The sequence below is a fragment of the Saccopteryx bilineata genome, chromosome 4 (genome assembly GCF_036850765.1).
Source record: "Saccopteryx bilineata isolate mSacBil1 chromosome 4, mSacBil1_pri_phased_curated, whole genome shotgun sequence".
Taxonomy (NCBI): Eukaryota; Metazoa; Chordata; class Mammalia; order Chiroptera; family Emballonuridae; genus Saccopteryx; species Saccopteryx bilineata.
Window position 1 is genome coordinate 47,388,629 of NC_089493.1, and position 18,505 is coordinate 47,407,133.

The 18,505-nt window shown below is 36.4% G+C and overlaps 2 protein-coding genes across 3 annotated transcripts in view; both read left to right on the plus strand.

Moving 5' to 3' along the window:
* The window catches only part of GNPNAT1 (glucosamine-phosphate N-acetyltransferase 1), a 211,468-nt gene that overhangs the window by 135,974 nt on the left and 56,989 nt on the right, over positions 1–18,505 (plus strand). The gene's annotated exons all lie outside the window — the stretch shown is intronic.
* Positions 1–18,505, plus strand: part of ERO1A (endoplasmic reticulum oxidoreductase 1 alpha) — a 54,186-nt gene that overhangs the window by 27,380 nt on the left and 8,301 nt on the right. Inside the window, exons 7-11 of one of the 2 annotated variants that reach the window (XM_066278020.1) lie at positions 10,628–10,748; positions 12,487–12,533; positions 15,128–15,139; positions 17,546–17,572; positions 17,693–17,785. In XM_066278020.1, coding sequence (XP_066134117.1) covers positions 10,628–10,748; positions 12,487–12,533; positions 15,128–15,139; positions 17,546–17,572; positions 17,693–17,785 — 300 coding nt within the window. The remainder of the gene's footprint in view (positions 1–10,627; positions 10,749–12,486; positions 12,534–15,127; positions 15,140–17,545; positions 17,573–17,692; positions 17,786–18,505) is intronic. The other variant, XM_066278021.1, reaches the window with a different exon arrangement.

The window sequence follows — 18,505 nt, forward strand, 5'->3', positions numbered from 1 at the left end:
AGCGCCCATTTGCTTCTCCACCCCTCCGCCACGCCTTCCTCTCTGTCTCTCTCTTCCCCTCCCGCAGCCAAGGCTCCATTGGAGCAAAGATGGCCCGGGCGCTGGGGATGGCTCTGTGGCCTCCGCCCCAGGCGCTAGAGTGGCTCTGGTCGCAACATGGCGATGCCCAGGATGGGCAGAGCATCGCCCCCTGGTGGGCAGAGCGTCGCCCCATGGTGGGCGTGCCAGGTGGATCCCAGTCGGGTGCATGCAGGAGTCTGTCTGACTGTCTCTCCCTGTTTCCAGCTTCAGGAATATAAAAAAAAAAAAAAAAAAAAAAAAAAAAAAGATAAAAAATCAAGAAAAATCCACAGACTTTACAACTTGTTCCACTAATTTTTTTTTTTTTGTTGTTGTTTGTTTCTTCTATCTTATTGCCTTTATTTCCTCCACCTCGGTCCTTCTATTCTCTGCCCATCTTATGCTTCCCTTTTCCTGAACTACACTACCCATGAGTGTTACATTTTATTTCTCTTCTTCATCCTCACCCTCCTTTAAGGTTATACTCCAAAACACTTAACTCTCACTCTCTCCTCTTTTGTTTTTTTTTGTTTGTTTTGCTTTATTTTGTTTTTTTTCTTTTCCTTTTTATTTCTTCCTTCGTTTTTCTCTTTTTCTTATTTTTTCCTTTCTATTCGTTTTTTCTTCTCTCATTGTACTTTCCTCCCATTTAATCCTCAATCATGAACAAATTAGTTAATTTGGGACTCAAGGCTTTTTTTGGCTTTATTTTTCTTATTTGCTTTTGTTTTTCTTTTTTTCTTGTTTGTTTATTTTTGTGGCATTTTGGGTCCTCCCAACCCAAGGTCTCCATTGTATTTAGTCTTCGCTCCACTTAATACAACAGATTTTTACTTATTATTTTTATTTTTCTCTTCTTTATTATTCTTTTTTGGTCCTTTTTTCTGGTTCCCTCTTATCCCTCTCATTATATCTCTTAGTTGACCATCACTTACAAGCAAATCATCTTATGCTTGTCTAAGATTTTCTTCCTTTTTTTTTTTTTTTTTTTTTTTTTTTTGCATTTAATAGGTCCCTACTCCCTTTTTTTTTGCCCCTTGAACCCTTCACCCCAAATCAGGCCCTCCATTATAGGCATGATATTTCCCTGAGGAGGGGAGAGGAGGGAAAGAGAAGAAAGAAAAAAGGGGGAAATAATAAATTATTACTGTTTTTTTTGTGGGGTGTTTTACCTTTTTTTTATTTTTTTTTATTTATTTATTTTTTTTACTTTTTACTCTTTATTAATTCTAATTAGTGCTATCAACAAGACCACCCTCAGATGCCGATAAGAAAGAGGAAATCGAATATTATGGATACAAAAGAAAGAGAGGTAACACAAATAGATGTGGAAAAATCTATGGAGAAAAGACTTAACATATTGGAAGCCTTGGAGCTAAATGACAGAGAATTTAAAATAGAAATCTTAAAAATACTCAGAGAGATACAAGAAAACACAGAAAGGCAATATAGGGAGATCAGAAAACAACTCAATGAACACAAAGAATATATTACCAAGGAAATTGAAACTATAAAAACAAATCAAACAGAAATGAAAAACTCAATTCACGAGCTGAAAAACGAGGTAACAAGCTTAGCTACCAGAACAGCCCAGATTGAAGATAGGATTAGTGAAATAGAAGACAAACAACTTGAGGCACAACAGAGAGAAGAAGAAAGAGACTCAAAAATAATAAAAAACGAGAAAGCCCTACAGGAATTGTCTGACTCCATCAGAAAGAATAACATAAGAATAATAGGTATATCAGAGGGAGAAGAGAAAGAAAATGGAATGGAGAATATACTCAAACAAATAATAGATGAGAACTTCCCAAGCCTGTGGAAGGAACTAAAGCCTCAAATTCAAGAAGCAAACAGAACACCGAGTTTTCTTAACCCCAACAAACCCACTCCAAGGCACATCATAATGAAGATGACACAAACCAATGACAAAGAAAAAATTCTCAAGGCAGCCAGGGAAAAGAAGAGTACAACATATAAAGGAAGGCCTATTAGATTATCATCAGATTTCTCAGCAGAAACTCTACAAGCTAGAAGAGAGTGGACCCCAATATTTAAAGCCCTGAAAGAGAGGAACTTTCAGCCAAGAATACTATACCCATCAACGCTATCCTTCAAGTATGAAGGAGATATAAAAACATTCACAAATACAGAAAAGATGAGAGAATTTATCAACAGAAAGCCCCCACTCCAGGAAATACTAAAGGGGGTTTTCCAACCAGATTCAAAGAACAAAAGAAAACAACACCACAAGTAACAGCTCCACCAAGAACACAATAAAACCAAACTTAAACTGTGACAACAAAGGAAAAAAAGGGGGAAGAGGTTGGAGATTAACAGTAGCAAAGGACGATGAAGTGCAGAAATACTTTTAAGATAGGGTACTACAATGAATATGGTAAGTACCCTTTTCATTACTTAATGGTAACCACCCTTAAAAAAACCACCACAAAAACACTTGACTTAAAAAAGGTAGCAACAGAGGAAAGAAGTATGGAACACAAACAAACAAAAACAAATGATAGAAAAACAAAAGAGAAGAATCAAACTAGATACAAAACTAACAGAAAGCAATTTATAAAATGGTAGTAGGGAACCCACAAGTGTCAATAATTACACTAAATGTAAATGGATTAAATTTACCAATAAAAAGACACAGAGTAGCAGAATGGATTAAAAAAGAAAATCCAACTATATGCTGCCTACAAGAAACACATCTAAGCAACAAGGATAAAAACAAATTCAAAGTGAAAGGCTGGAAAACAATACTCCAAGCAAACAACACCCAAAAAAAAGCAGGTGTAGCAATACTCATATCTAATAATGCTGACTACATGACAGAAAAAGTACTCAGAGACAAAAATGGTCATTTCATAATGATTAAGGGGAAGTTGAATCAAGAAGACATAACAATCCTTAATATATATGCACCAAACCAAGGAGCACCAAAATATATAAGACAGCTACTTATTGACCTTAAAACAAAAACTAACAAAAATACAATCATACTTGGAGACCTCAATACACCGCTGACGGCTCTAGATCGGTCATCCAAACAGAGAATCAATAAAGATATAGTGGCCTTAAACGAAATACTACAACACCTGGATATGATAGACATCTACAGGACACTTCATCCCAAAGCGACAGAGTATACATTTTTCTCTAGTGTACATGGAACATTCTCAAGAATTGACCATATGTTGGGCCACAAAGACAATATCAGCAAATTTAGAAAAATTGAAATTGTACCAAGCATATTTTCTGATCATAAAGCCTTGAAACTAGAATTCAACTGCAAAAAAGAGGGGGAAAAACCCACAAAAATGTGGAAACTAAACAACATACTTCTAAAAAATGAATGGGTCAAAGAAGAAATAAGCGCAGAGATCAAAAGATATATACAGCCAAATGAAAATGAAAATACGACATATCAGAATCTCTGGGATGCAGCAAAAGCAGTAATAAGAGGAAAGTTCATATCACTTCAGGCCTATATGAACAAACAAGAGAGAGCCGAAGTAAACCACTTAACTTCACACCTTAAGGAACTAGAAAAAGAAGAACAAAGACAACCCAAAACCAGCCGAAGAAAGGAGATAATAAAAATCAGAGCAGAAATAAATGAAAGAGAGAACAGAAAAACTATAGAAAAAAATCAATAAAACTAGGAGCTGGTTCTTTGAAAAGATCAACAAAATTGACAAACCCTTAGCAAGACTCACCAAGGAAAAAAGACACAGGACTCAAATAAATAAAATCCAAAATGAAAGAGGAGAGATCACCACAGACATCATAGATATACAAAGAATTATTGTAGAATACTATGAAAAATTATATGCCACCAAATACAACAATCTAGAAGAAATGGATAAATTCCTAGAACAATACAACCTTCCTAGACTGAGTCATGAAGAAGCAGAAAGCCTAAACAGACCAATCAGCAGGGAGGAAATAGAAAAAACTATTAAAAACCTCCCCAAAAATAAAAGTCCAGGCCCAGATGGTTATACTAGTGAATTCTATCAAACATTCAAAGAAGACTTGGTTCCTATTCTACTCAAAGTCTTCCAAAAAATTGAAGAAGAAGCAATACTTCCAAACACATTTTATGAGGCCAACATAACCCTCATACCAAAACCTGGCAAGGATGGCACAAAGAAAGAAAACTACAGACCAATATCTCTAATGAATACAGATGCTAAAATACTAAACAAAATACTGGCAAACCGAATACAACAACATATTAAAAAAATAATACATCATGATCAAGTGGGATTCATCCCAGAATCTCAAGGATGGTTCAACATACGCAAAACGGTTAACGTAATACACCATATCAACAAAACAAAGAACAAAAACCACATGATCTTATCAATAGATGCAGAAAAGGCTTTTGATAAAATACAACACAATTTTATGTTTAAGACTCTCAACAAAATGGGTATAGAAGGAAAATATCTCAACATGATAAAGGCCATATATGATAAACCATCAGCCAACATCCTATTAAACGGCATAAAACTGAGGACTTTCTACCTTAAATCAGGAACAAGACAGGGTTGTCCACTCTCTCCACTCTTATTTAACGTGGTGCTAGAAGTTCTGGCCAGAGCAATCAGACAAGACAAAGAAATAAAAGGCATCCATATCGGAAAAGAAGAAGTAAAGGTATCACTTTTTGCTGATGATATGATCCTATACATCGAAAACCCGAAGGACTCCACAAAAAGATTATTAGAAACAATAAGCCAATACAGTAAGGTCGCAGGATACAAAATTAACATACAAAAGTCCATAGCCTTTCTATATGCCAACAATGAAATATTAGAAAACGAACTCAAAAAAATAATCCCCTTCATGATTGCAACAAAAAAAATAAAATACCTAGGAATAAACATAACAAAGAATGTAAAGGACCTATATAATGAAAATTACAAAGCATTGTTAAGGGAAATCGAAAAAGATACAATGAGATGGAAAAATATTCCTTGTTCTTGGATAGGAAGAATAAATATAATCAAAATGGCCATATTACCCAAAGCAATATACAAATTTAATGCAATTCTCATCAAAATCCCTATGAGATTTTTTAAAGAAATGGAACAAAAAATCATCAGATTTATATGGAACTATAAAAAACCCCGAATAGCCAAAACAATCCTAAGGAAAAAGAATGAAGCTGGGGGCATTACAATACCTGACTTTAAACTATATTATAGGGCCACGATAATCAAAACAGCATGGTATTGGCAGAAAAATAGACACTCAGACCAATGGAACAGAATAGAGAGCCCAGAAATAAAACCACATATATATGGTCAAATAATCTTTGATAAAGGGGCCAACAACACACAATGGAGAAAAGAAAGCCTCTTCAACAAATGGTGTTGGGAAAACTGGAAAGCCACATGCAAAAGAATGAAACTCGACTACAGCCTGTCCCCGTGTACTAAAATTAATTCAAAATGGATCAAAGACCTAAATATAAGACCTGAAACAATAAAGTACATAGAAGAAGACATAGGTACTAAAATCATGGACCTGGGTTTTAAAGAACATTTTATGAACTTGACTCCAATGGCAAGAGAAGTGAAGGCAAAGATAAATGAATGGGACTACATCAGAATAAAAAGTTTTTGCTCAGCAAGAGAAACTGATATAAAAATAAACAGACAGCCAACTAAATGGGAAATGATATTTTCAAACAACAGCTCAGATAAGGGCCTAATATCCAAAATTTACAAAGAACTCATAAAACTCAACAACAAACAAACAAACAATCCAATAAAAAAATGGGAAGAAGACATGAACAGACACTTCTCCCAGGAAGAGATACAAATGGCCAACAGATATATGAAAAGATGCTCAGCTTCATTAGTTATTAGAGAAATGCAAATCAAAACTACAATGAGATACCACCTCACCCCTGTTAGATTAGCTATTATCAACAAGACGGGTAATAGCAAATGTTGGAGAGGCTGTGGAGAAAAAGGAACCCTCATTCACTGTTGGTGGGACTGTAAAGTAGTACAACCATTATGGAGGAAAGTATGGTGGTTCCTCAAAAAACTGCAAATAGAACTACCTTATGACCCAGCAATCCCTCTACTGGGTATATACCCCCAAACCTCAGAAACATTGATACGTGAAGACACATGTAGCCCCATGTTCATTGCAGCACTGTTCACAGTGGCCAAGACATGGAAACAACGAAAAAGCCCTTCAATAGAAGACTGGATAAAGAAGATGTGGCACATATACACTATGGAATACTACTCAGCCATAAGAAATGATGACATCAGATCATTTACAGCAAAATGGTGGGATCTTGATAACATTATAAGGAGTGAAATAAGTAAATCAGAAAAAAACAAGAACTACATGATTCCATACATTGGTGGAACATAAAAATGAGACTAAGAGACATGGACAAGAGTGTGGTGGTTACCAGGGGTGGGGGGAGGGAGGACATGGGAGGGAGGGAGGGAGAGAGTTAGGGGGAGGGGGAGGGGCACAGAGAACTAGATAGAGGGTGACGGAGGACAATCTGACTTTGGGCGAGGGGTATGCAACATAATTTAATGACAAAATAACCTAGACATGTTTTCTTTGAATATATGTACCCTGATTTATTAATGTCATCCCATTACCATTAATAAAAATTTATTAAAAAAAACAAAACAAAAAACAAAACGGGAACAAATACAATATTTAAAATAAAGAACAAGTAAATTAAAAAAAAATTAGTGAAAAGAGGGATACAGATTATTTTAATTACAGGTAAAAGATGAAGTCTGCAATCCTTCCTCCCCCCCCCAAAAAAAAAGAGGAAGAAAAAGAGAAATTACTTATTTTTAATTTTGTGACTTTTTTTTGGAAAAAATAAAACAAAATGTATGATTTCCTTAATATAAAACATGACCATGTATTGGCAGATTTTATATATATATATATATAAAATATATATATATTCTTTTATTCTTATTTCCAAATTCTGAAAACTTTGAACAAGTAAGTATTTCCCCCTAAGGTTAGCATAGATTCATTGTGTGAATATTCATGTATTTTATCGCAGAAATATTTATGTGTTTGATCAAAGCTTGCTGGCCCAATTCCTGCTGGAGTAATATTCAATATATGATGCATGTACTGTATTTTCTAAAACTGAAAAGTTCTGAATTCCAAAGCACATTTGGCTTCATGGGTGCTGGCAAAGGAGTGTGGATGTCCCAAGATTTAGACTAGTAAAGGAAACAGATAAATGCTCTCCCAATCCCCTAGCTTCGCCAGCTTTTCCGCAAGAATACTTTGGCCTAAATGTTGCTGTTTAGATAAAATTAAACTCATGACACGCAGCACTGTCTTTTTTGGGGGATATATATTTTTTTTTAATAAATTTTTATTAATGGTAATGGGATGACATTAATAAATCAGGGTACATATATTCAAAGAAAACATGTCTAGGTTATTTTGTCATCAAATTATGTTGCAAACCCCTTGCCCAAAGTCAGATTGTCCTCCGTCACCCTCTATCTAGTTCTCTGTGCCCCTCCCCCTCCCCCTAACTCTCTCCCGCCCTCCCTCCCATGTCCTCCCTCCCCCCCCCCCCACCCCTGGTAACCACCACACTCTTGTCCATGTCTCTTAGTCTCATTTTTATGTTCCACCAATGTATGGAATCATGTAGTTCTTGTTTTTTTCTGATTTACTTATTTCACTTCTTATAATGTTATCAAGATCCCACCATTTTGCTGTAAATGATCTGATGTCATCATTTCTTATGGCTGAGTAGTATTCCATAGTGTATATGTGCCACATCTTCTTTATCCAGTCTTCTATTGAAGGGCTTTTTGGTTGTTTCCATGTCTTGGCCACTGTGAACAGGCAGCACTTTTTTTAAGGCCTGCATTGTTAAAAGAAAAAAATGGTAATATCTTAGCTTCTATTTAAAAAGTATCCTTTGAGACTACATGCTTACCTTTGTGTGGCAAGCACTAAAAATAATTCACTTCTTATGTGGTGGGGTTCTGTTATCTTGGGTGAATCATTTGATGATTTGTATTTGTTATTCTGTTAAAGGAGGATAAATGTCATTTAAAAAAAGGAAAACTTTATAAGAAATAAATAATGTATGTAAATGGTAGGTACACTATAGAAGGTATTTTATAAATCCAAATTAGGAATTTGAGCTTTTATCTTCTGACAAAATATAGTAACCCCCAAAAAAGGTTGAGAGACATGAAGTATTTATCTATCATAAGTGATTTTATGAGGCAACTAATGTTTATATCCAATTAGGCAGATTATAAAAATTTAATCATTTCTTGGTGGTTAGTTTCTGTCTTAAAGTTATAAATGCTGAGCACTATTTATATATTTTAAGAATCACAGTTATCCATGAATTTATTATAATTTGCTGTCTTGTGCATTACTCCTGCATTAGCCTCTCAATTATTTCTAGATGCTGTCACTGTGTCCCCTTAATTTATGCCTCCATATACTGTGAACTGGGATTAAAAATAACCAAGCTAAGTTTTATTTTTGTTTTTGTCTTTGTTTTTTTAGTAAGAGGTAAATACTATTGAAAGCTTGATGGACTCTCTTATGAGCACCTTTCTGCTCAGGTTTTTGTCATATATTTTGGCTGCAGCGAGGCTGTTTTTGTCCACTTTTTCATTCTTTGTTGGTACATATTGTTAAGCTTTCTAGATGAGTAAGGTATTACTGTGCTATTAACAAATTTCCCTAAGCCAGTGGAGGAGCTTTTCTTTTTATTGGTTTTGAAGTTATATATACAAATTTATAGGACATGAGAAAGCAATATCCTCCCAATTTTTGTATGTTTTTTATATATATCTGTAATTGACTTCTCTGTATTGTTTATCTTTTCATTTTATCAGATAGCATTTGTACTTAATAGTTTTGACTCTAAAACGGTCTAAGATACATTGTAACACCAAGACCACTGGCTAATATCTGTTATTCCCTTACCACTGTCCTAAGTACTGTGCACGTATATAACTTATATCTCACAGTAATGCCATGAGTATTATCCCTGTCTTAGAAATGATGGCACAAAGCATAGAGAATTGACCTAATAGTTCTGGATTCTGACCCAGACACTCTTGCTACAGAACCCATGCTCTGCTCTGTTGGGCATTTAGGTTGCTTCCAGTTTTCCCTCGTATAAATGACTAGAAAGCTCGGCGGTCATACGAAATGACCACTGTTCTAGATATTATAAATTGTAATTAAAATGATTTGTGCAAAGGTGTCTGCTAATTCAAACTGAATTACCCAGGGCAGGTGGCAAGGACGCCCCTTTGCTTACTGCCCCACAGGGTTTCCCCCTTCTACTTGCTTAATTGCTTAAAGTAGAGGGCAATGAAGGAAACCACTGGCAGTACATTTCTTAAGAGCCACCGCTAGCTCAATAAATAAAGGTGATTTAAATAATAAAATGTTAATTCACATGTCAAAGATCTCTTTGTACACAACATTTCTTGTGTAGATCTTTCCATCATTTTTAAGCTCGCCTTGCAGAGGACCATCAGTTATTTTTAATTTTACGTCCGTTCTTTCACGAACTCTTGAACAGGCAACATAAAGTTGACCGTGTCCAAATGCAGGCTCAGGTAAAAAAATGCCAACACGCTTAAGCGTTTGGCCCTGAGACTTATTGATGGTCATAGCAAAGGCAAGTTTTACAGGACATTGTCTACGTCTCAATTGAAACAGCAACCCTGTTTGAGATGGAGCCAAATCAATTCTTGGAATGACATGTATTTCACCTTTAGAGGAGCCAGTCAAAGATTTAGCTATTATGACATTATTTTTCAATTGGAGAACCTCTAGTCTTGTACCATTGCAAAGACCCCTTCTGGTGTTAAGATTTCTTAACAGCATAATAATTGCTCCAATCTTTAACCTCAATTTGTGAGGTGGCATGCCAGAAGGCAGGACTATTTGAATGCCGTGGCAACTTCACCCCATTGGCTAGTACAGTTACGCAAGCAACCAATAAGCTATCGGTGACAAACAGACACTTAAGCCGCATATAATAAAGATACTGACACAAATGCCATCCTGCGTTTAACTTTTTGCATGTTTAGGATTATACTTCTGGGACAACTCTGTAGTGGATACTGATGACGCTCATGTCAGAAGGAAGTATTTGTTAACAAATGGTGTATGGTCCTAGCATTTTATTTACCTTAGTTGCTGATGAACTACGGTGGTTCATGTGGGAGGAAATGTATAGTATAGTCTTCGTCTGGATAGTTCATGAGAATTGAATTATCACGTTCCTTTGATTCTAAAATTCACCTACACCTATTTTGTACCATTTCTAAAAGCAGGATGCTTCTGCAACAGTGTGTACATTTAATGCAGCTGGGTTCTTTTTTCTTTTCCCTCTTATCTTTCTCCTAAAAAGTTGGTTTCAAATCCCTGCGGGATTGATACATTTGTGATGCCTTAGAATCAGTGGAATACAGTCTTGTATGCAGGCTTTTAAAAGGTAACTGAAAGAAACAAAGGTTTAGTAAAACATTTTATTTTATAGACATACAGTCTCCTGATGCTGAGTATGTAGATTTGCTCCTTAATCCTGAGCGCTACACGGGTTACAAGGGACCAGATGCTTGGAAGATATGGAATGTCATCTATGAAGAAAACTGTTTTAAGTATGTATCATTTCCATTTAGAAATTTTTGGAAGACATAGTGATTTCTCTTTGTAAACAAATAAAATGATAATGATTTAAAAGTACAAATCAAATTTACTTTGTGTATTGGGACATAGGAACATACTTAACATTAATCCAGTTCTCCTCTGGGCAAACATGTAGACCATGTTTCAACAAATACATTTTCTCTAAAAGACTTAGAATAGTATTAGACTTTTAGGTGAGTGTTGTGGGCACTAAAAAAATGTTCCCAGAGTGGTTCATAGAATCTCAGTTTATAAATGAGGTAACCTAGAGCCAGAGAGATTTACTTCATTTTCCTAGATTATAGAGTTAGGGGCAGATAATAGATTAGAATATATAACTCCTAATTCTCTTTTGGTGACTTCTACTCCTCTTTTTGTAGCTATAGTTATTTTACCCAGTTTAAAATGTTAAATTAATTTCAGAGGATAATTATAATAGCTAACACTTTTGAGCACTTACTGTGTGCCAGGCATTGTGCAAGTATGTTGCATAGATTTTCTCCTTTAGATCTTCCAATCATCCTGTGTTGTAGTCATCACTGTTTACAGATGGAGAAACAGAAATTTGGGAAGCGGAATTTAAGTGATATGTCCAGTTTCAAAAACCACATTGTACTCCCACTGACCACTGGGTGACTGAGACAGTTCTTCAAGTTTGCCCATTTGTAAGCTTCTAGGCTCTAAATAATGCACTTATCGGTTTTTAGAAGTAATGTGTGTGTGTGTGTGTGTGAGAGAGAGAGAGAGAGAGAGAGAGAGAGGAAGAGAGAGAGAGCGCTATGCTATATTAGAGAATGGGGGAAATTCTGGGGAAATCTTTGGAGTTTCCAGATATGGCAATAATACATTTCACCTATTATAAGTCAAATATAAACGTAAGAGATCAGCAAATATATGTCAGACTGTTTGTTTTTTTTCTTGAAGAATTAGAGTTCAACTTAAGCATCTGTTACATTTTGTATTAGTTTTATAATTCTTTTCTAATTTATATCATGATTCACACAATATTTCTAAAACGCAAGCACTAAATTATGTTAAGTATAACTTTTTGTTCTCAAAATGTCTCAACTTGTGCAAATTTATAAAATTGAAATAATGGACATTAAAATAATCTCTACAATTCACATAATGATATTAATGAATATTTTGAGATTTAAATGCACTTTATTGATATATTAACTCTCCCTTTTTTCCCCTTATTAAAAATAAACATCTTTTATTGGAATTATAACAAACTTGATGGCCACAGGGAAAACTGATGTACCTAAGATTTCCTAAGTGGAAAATAATCTACCCACACTATTTTTCTTTTTTTAATGCTTGTGTGGGTATTTGTGTTTTTTGCTTGTTTGTCTTTCAGTTTGGAGTGTACTTTGTGGCATATGTACATATATATTTAAAAACATATTAGTGACTCTAGGAGAAGAGCTTGAGTGGTATTTTTTCTTCCTTTGTTTGAAGAAGCGATTAGTAAATGACTTTCTGGCTGCTACAATGGGAAAAGATCAGAAACTATTATCATTAAAACAGGTAACAACCACTCTCCCTTAAAGCAATTAGAGAAAACTAAATATTTTATAAGCTCGATAAAACAATTTGACTTTGGATATAGTCATTAAAAAACTTTCTGAGATAACTTCACTTTTACTTAAATAATTAACATGGCAGATAACATATTTATGTTTTATACTTTAATTCTTTTGATTCCAGGCCACAGACAATTAAAAGACCTTTAAATCCTTTGGCTTCTAGGCAAGGTGAGTTATTAATTTTGTACTGTTACATTTATATTTATTAACTTTGATTAGAAGGAGGAGGAAAGGGTTGGCTCAGTAGTAGAGCGTCGGCCCAGCATGTGGAAGTCCTGGGTTCAATTCCTGGTCAGGGCACATAGGAGAAATGACCATATCTCTCTCTCTCTCTCTCTCTCTCTCTGTCTCTCTCCCCCTGCTTCCCTCCCTCTTTGCCTCCCTCCTCCTTCTCCTGCAGCTCACAGACATGGCTCACGCAGTTTGAGCAAGTTGGCCCCGGGTGCTGAGGATGGATGGCTCTGTGGCCTCAGCCTCAGGTGCTAAAATGGCTCTGTTGCAAGCAATGGAGCAACAGCCCCAGATGGGCAGAGCATTACTCCCTAGTGGGCTTGACAGGTAGATCCTGGTTGGGGCGCATGTGGGAGTCTGTCTCTGCCTCCTTGCCTCTCACATAGTTAAAAAAAAAAAAAAAGGAAAGGAGGGTGAAAGCCAGATAAGGCAAGAACATCTGAGATCATATATTCCTCTTTCCATTTGAGATCATATATTCCTTTTTCCACTGAAGTTATGCCTTACCCTTGCAGAGAAATTGGTGTTTCAAATACATTTCAAGAAGGAGTATTTTTAATGAAGTTCATGGTATTAGACTATCATAGAATGAAAATTAAGTTATATATTTATTCTCTGCATTTTCGCAGAATGTGTGCTCCATTTTTCTACTATTTTTATTCATTTTCAAGTTAAATGAATATCCCAAAACATCTGCCTCAAATCTTTCTTTCCCAACACTTGAAATTATAGTATGTATTGAGAATCTGATTTTAAGTTCACATGTCTTTATATCTCATGAATATTTTTCATTTTCTACTCATACTTAAGGTCTGGCTCAAATGCTTTCTTTTCCACAAAACTGTCCTTAATCCTCCTAACTGGAAGTAATCTTTTCTCCTCAAGAAGTGATCTTATGCCATGTTTTGTTTCTCTTAGAGCCCTTTTCACTGTCTAGCATGATTTGACTATTATTTATATACCTATCGATCTACCCTAATATTTTGGACATTTGGGCAATAAATGTTTTCATCTCTTAATCTAGAGCCTGGTGCATCATAGACGGAGTAGTTTGTTAGATAAATGATGGATGAAAAATTTCCTCCTTACTTAATGGTTTTGTCTACAATAATAATCACCTGTTCCTTCAACAAATGATTATCCACCACTTACTATGTGCTAGGCACTGTGTAGGTGCAGAGGGGATGTAAAAACTGAAACTCACAAACCCTCCTCCAGTATATATAAGCAGTTATAATATATATATCCCTATTTTCAGAATATGTGCTTACCGGTAAAACTTTTGATGTGCTTTTAGCAAATGTGTAAGTTTGTCATTTTAAAATTTATTTGTAAAGCTGCTGATCTCGTGTAGTCCATAAATTTCCTCCTGGAAAGCAGTGGGTTGCATCATTCCCTAAATGTTGGCATACTAATCTTCTTAGATTAGAATTGAAAGCACATCTTGAAACAAAGCTTTTGAGCTTATGCAGTCACAGATGGTGACTCAGTGGAAAGTACTGATTTAATATCAGATAAAATGCAAATTCCTAGACAAGAGGTGATCTTCACTAGGAACTTACATTATGATCTGAGTAATTAATTAACTACACTTACTTATCTTAAAGGCGAACAGTTTAAATATTTATCATTATGGAACTGGTTAAATGATTTATGGTATATTCACGTAGTAGAATATAGACATTATAAATGTTGCTGGAAATTTGTATTCATTCATATCAATAGTGATCAATAGCACATTGAAAAAAACAGGTATCAAAACATTATAAAAGTATGTAAAATACATTTTTATAAAAAGTTAATATAATATCTAAATATCTAGACAGAAAGAAAAAGGACAATTTATCAAAATGTAAATGGTATTTATCTTTGAGCAGGGGGAGTTATGGGTGATATTTTTTTATATCATCTGTGTTTTCTTTTTTAAAAACATGTATTTGCCATAAGCATATGTTACTTTATTAATCGAATAACAATGGCATTAAATAAAAGTGGGTAAATGAAGATAATTTTTCAGTGGTATATGAGCAGCTGCATACAAATGCTGAATCATGCATAATTTGAATCTTACAAATAGTCTCTAAAAATATTCCTGAATAGAGTAAAATTGTATAATTTCAGTCTGGAGATTTCAAAGCAATAGCACAAATCTGTAGCAGAAACTATGTTATAGCTTTAGGATAAATAAACGTGGAAAAAGGCTCTGCCAGCCAAATAACCGTAAGTCCTTAAGATAGTACTCTCAGATGATAGATTAGATTTTTATCCCTGTAAGCCCATATTAAATCTTGTATGAGCTGAAACTACTCTTTATTTGGGCTCTGGAGGTGATGCCAGTTTGTCAAATCAGGTGTGATTCCTATCACTGATAAGAGGGGCAGTCGGCAGTATCTCACGGATTTTGCTTAAGTGGATGAACTAATGGACTAAAACTAACCATTATAAAAAGTCTTACTTTTATGCAGCATAGGGTTTTAAAAGGGACATCTGGAAAGAACTTATAATAATAAACATTTTGTTTTGTTTTTCAGGGAAAAGTAAAGGTAAGTAGAATTTCTTTTTTTCTCTTTTATTTTTAGAGGGAGAGAGGGACAGACAGGCAGGAAGGGAGAGAGATGAGGAGCATCAGTTCTTTGTTGCGGTACTTTAGTTGTTAATTAATTGCTTTCTCATACATGCCTTGATGGGGTGGGAGTCCAGGAGAGCTAGTGACCCCTTGCTCAAGCCAGTGACCTTGGGCTTTAAGCCAGCGACCTTTGGACTCAAGCCAGCAACCATGGGATCATGTCTATGATCCCATGATCAAGCTGGTGACCCCACAATCAAGCTGGTGAGCCCGCATTCAAGCCAGATGAGCCTGTGCTCAAGCCAGCGACCTTGGGGTTTTGAACCTGGGACCTCAGCGTCCTAATGCTCTATCCACTGCACCACCAGCTGGTCAGAGGTGAATTTCTTTGTCAAACATTACATATATGAATTTGCTTACATATTCAGATATTTGGAAAACTTTTTTTTCTTTCCACTTCTGACACTCAGAGATTTAATTTTTATTTCTATATCTAAAATTCTGGAGGTGAAGGTGTAGGTTAAGGGAAAATGACTATCTGTGTGTGGGATAGGGCAGTAGGAATGGCCTGCTTCAACCCCTGGTAATTCACTCCTACATTTTCCACTGCACATGGAAGCCAGACATTTCCCCCTGCCTCTGTCAGAGAAAACACCCTCTTAACTGGCTGAACTTGAAGATCTGCTAGGTTTCATATAGGCAGGTGCTAGGCCTGATCAGTGTGTTGATTTACTGCCTTCCAAGGCTTATGCTGACTTTTGTGTGTAGGTATCATTCCCAACTCTTTTTTTTTCTTGTATTTTTCTGAAGCTGGAAACGGGGAGGCAGTCAGACAGACTCCCGCATGCGCCCGACCGGATCCACCTGGCACGCCCACCAGGGGGCGATGCTCTGCCCATCTTGGGCATCGCTCTGTCGCAACCAGAGCCACTCTAGCGCCTGGGGCAGAGTCCAAGGAGCCATCCCCAGCGCCCGGGCCATCTTTTGCTCCAGTGGAGCCTCGGCTGTGGAAGGGGAAGAGAGAGACAGAGAGGAAGGAGAGGGGGAGTGGTGGAGAGCAGATGGGTGCCTCTCCTGTGTGCCCTGGCCGGGAATCGAACCTGGGACTTCCACACGCCAGGCCGACGCTCTACCACTGAGCCAACCGGCCAGGGCCCACAATTAGGTTAAACTGAGAATAGTTAATTCAGGATTATAAAACCCAAACATATCACATTCCTGATCCCCCTCATTCATGGTCCAAAACTTGAAGAAAAAAAAAAAAGCCTTACAGGTTTTTATAGGGAAACACATCACTATAATCCCACAACTCCAAAATAATTAGTAATGATAATGGCTAAGGCCACATGCCAGTACTCTTTTAAGAAATTTAAAAATATGATTTCATTTAATCCAACAATCCTAGGAGGTATTACTTTTTTTTTCCATTTTATTTTTGACAGAGACAGAGAGAGAGTCAGAGAGAGGGACAGATAGGGACAGACAGACAGGAAGGGAGAGAGATGAGAAGCATCAATTCTTTGTTGCAGCACCTTAGTTGTTCATTGATTGCTTTCTCATATGTGCCTTGATTGGGGGGGGCTCTAGCAAAGCGAGTGACCTCTTGCTCAAGCCAGTGGCCTTGGGCTTTAAGCAGCGACCTTTGGGCTCAAGCCAGCAACCATGGGATCATGTTGATGATCCCATGCTCAAGCCAGCAACTCCATGCTCAAGCTCATGAGCCTGCACTGAAGCCAGTGACCTAGGCGTTTCAAACCTGGGTCCTCAGCATGCAAGGTTGACGCTCAATCCACTCCAGCACTATCTGGTCAGACTGAATTATTACTTAGAGGATAATTCAAAAAGCAGAAATTACCATGTCTAAGTATATTAGCAGTGATCTTATTAGGTCATAAATATAAGTGATGTTTGGTTTCTGTACTTTGATTTGCTCTTTTGAAATATTGAATGGCATATAATGCATGAGTTATATACAAATAATACACCTCCAATTCTACTTTATAATTTTTTATTTACTTTTCGAATTTAAAAAAGCATAAAATAAGTTCTTAGTTTTCGTAATATGAACTGTTATCAAGGCTAAGTATTATTCCATGTATTGATTTATCATTTAAATTCTGGTTTGACCTCCTATAAAACACCTTATCCAGAAAGTTATGAGACTGGGGCTACTACCTAAACCTTGTAAAGACTGAGATAAGCACTTAACTGAACCCGTACTGACACATCTCTCCATCCTCTGGAGGAGTTGCAGATAAAAGTTGGACCTTCTGAAAACAACCTTTAAGTCGCTGATCAGTGCAAATTTGCTATATTTTAAAACTTTTGAAAAATTTGCTTTTTTGGCATTTTTATAATCTTGTGACTTTTCTTTTAATTTCAGAGAACACATTTTACAGTTGGCTAGAAGGTAACTGAAAACTTTTATACACATTTAAATCACATTGTTTTTCTTATTTTTAAAGACAAAGTTAATTTTATAATCTTACAAGTTTCACATATGAAGTTTCTGTTTCCAAATTGTTTTAAGGCCTCTGTGTAGAAAAAAGAGCATTCTACAGACTCATCTCTGGCCTCCATGCAAGCATTAATGTGCATTTGAGTGCACGCTATCTTCTACAAGGTATGTGACATTCACTTTTAGTCACTCTACTACACTGATTAACATTTTCTTGGTATTTTCCTGAATGGAACAAAATTGACCTTATTGAATATTACGGAGAAAAAAATTCATTCTTGCCTGACCAGGCGGTGGCGCAGTGGATAGAGAGTCGGACTGGGATGCGGAGGACCTAGGTTTGAGACCCTGAGGTCGCCAGCTTGAGCGCGGGCTCATCTGGTTTGAGCAAAGCTCACCAGCTTGGACCCAAGGTCGCTGGCTCGAGCAAGGGGTTACTCGGTCTGCTGTAGCCCCACGGTCAAGGCACATATGAGAAATCAATCAATGAAGAACTAAGGTGTCGCAACGCGCAACGAAAAACTAATGATTGATGCTTCTCATCTCTCCGTTCCTGTCTGTCTGTCCCTGTCTGTCCCTCTCCCTGACTCTCTCTCTGTCTCTGTAAAAAAAAAAAATTCATTCTTAAATGGTAGCAGTCAGGAGTATAGAACTATGGATACCGTAGGGAAAAGTTCGGCATTATCTTAGCTCTTCACCTTCTATGAAGGAGCTGCTCAAAATTGTATACATCTCTTTGGAAATATTCTTTTGAACAACAAAACAACCCCTGACTGCACAGTTTGTTATTCTCTAAATATTACTGTATCAGAACTCTTATTTGCCTGCCAGCTTCCAGTCTGGAGTTTAATGGCTAAAGGCATTTTCTGTGGCTCTTTATGCTTT